Source organism: Penaeus monodon, chromosome 29 (assembly GCF_015228065.2).
Source record: "Penaeus monodon isolate SGIC_2016 chromosome 29, NSTDA_Pmon_1, whole genome shotgun sequence".
Taxonomy (NCBI): domain Eukaryota; kingdom Metazoa; phylum Arthropoda; class Malacostraca; order Decapoda; family Penaeidae; genus Penaeus; species Penaeus monodon.
The window spans coordinates 31,715,249-31,715,508 of record NC_051414.1 but is presented as its reverse complement, the minus strand read 5'-3'; the positions used below and the strand labels follow the sequence as shown (position 1 = coordinate 31,715,508).

At 39.6% G+C, this 260-nt stretch overlaps 1 protein-coding gene across 2 annotated transcripts in view; it reads left to right on the top strand.

Moving 5' to 3' along the window:
* The first annotated feature begins 100 nt into the window (after positions 1-100).
* The window catches only part of LOC119592167 (holotricin-3-like), a 3,110-nt gene continuing 2,950 nt past the window's right edge, over positions 101-260 (top strand). For both annotated transcript variants that reach the window (XM_037940990.1, XM_037940989.1), the window contains exon 1: positions 101-149. In XM_037940990.1, coding sequence (XP_037796918.1) covers positions 141-149 — 9 coding nt within the window. In that variant the 5' untranslated portion in view covers positions 101-140. The remainder of the gene's footprint in view (positions 150-260) is intronic.

Genomic DNA, 260 nt, shown 5'->3' with positions numbered 1-260 from the left:
TGAAGGACAGCGTCCTTCGAAAAGGCTATTTTGTGATCGCAGGAACAAAAGTGACTCATTCTGTTACGTATATAAGCTTCCAAATCGTCAGGATCTGAGCACATTCCATCCGGCTTCTTTGCGACGCTGACATTCTCACCATGAAGCTCGTAAGTGACAATTCTTAAACGTGTACAAAAACCAGTGTACGTGATTGGAAATGTGTAAATGTCAAAATGTCTAAAATATGCATTTGGCATTTTAAAATAGCAGTTGCTGTT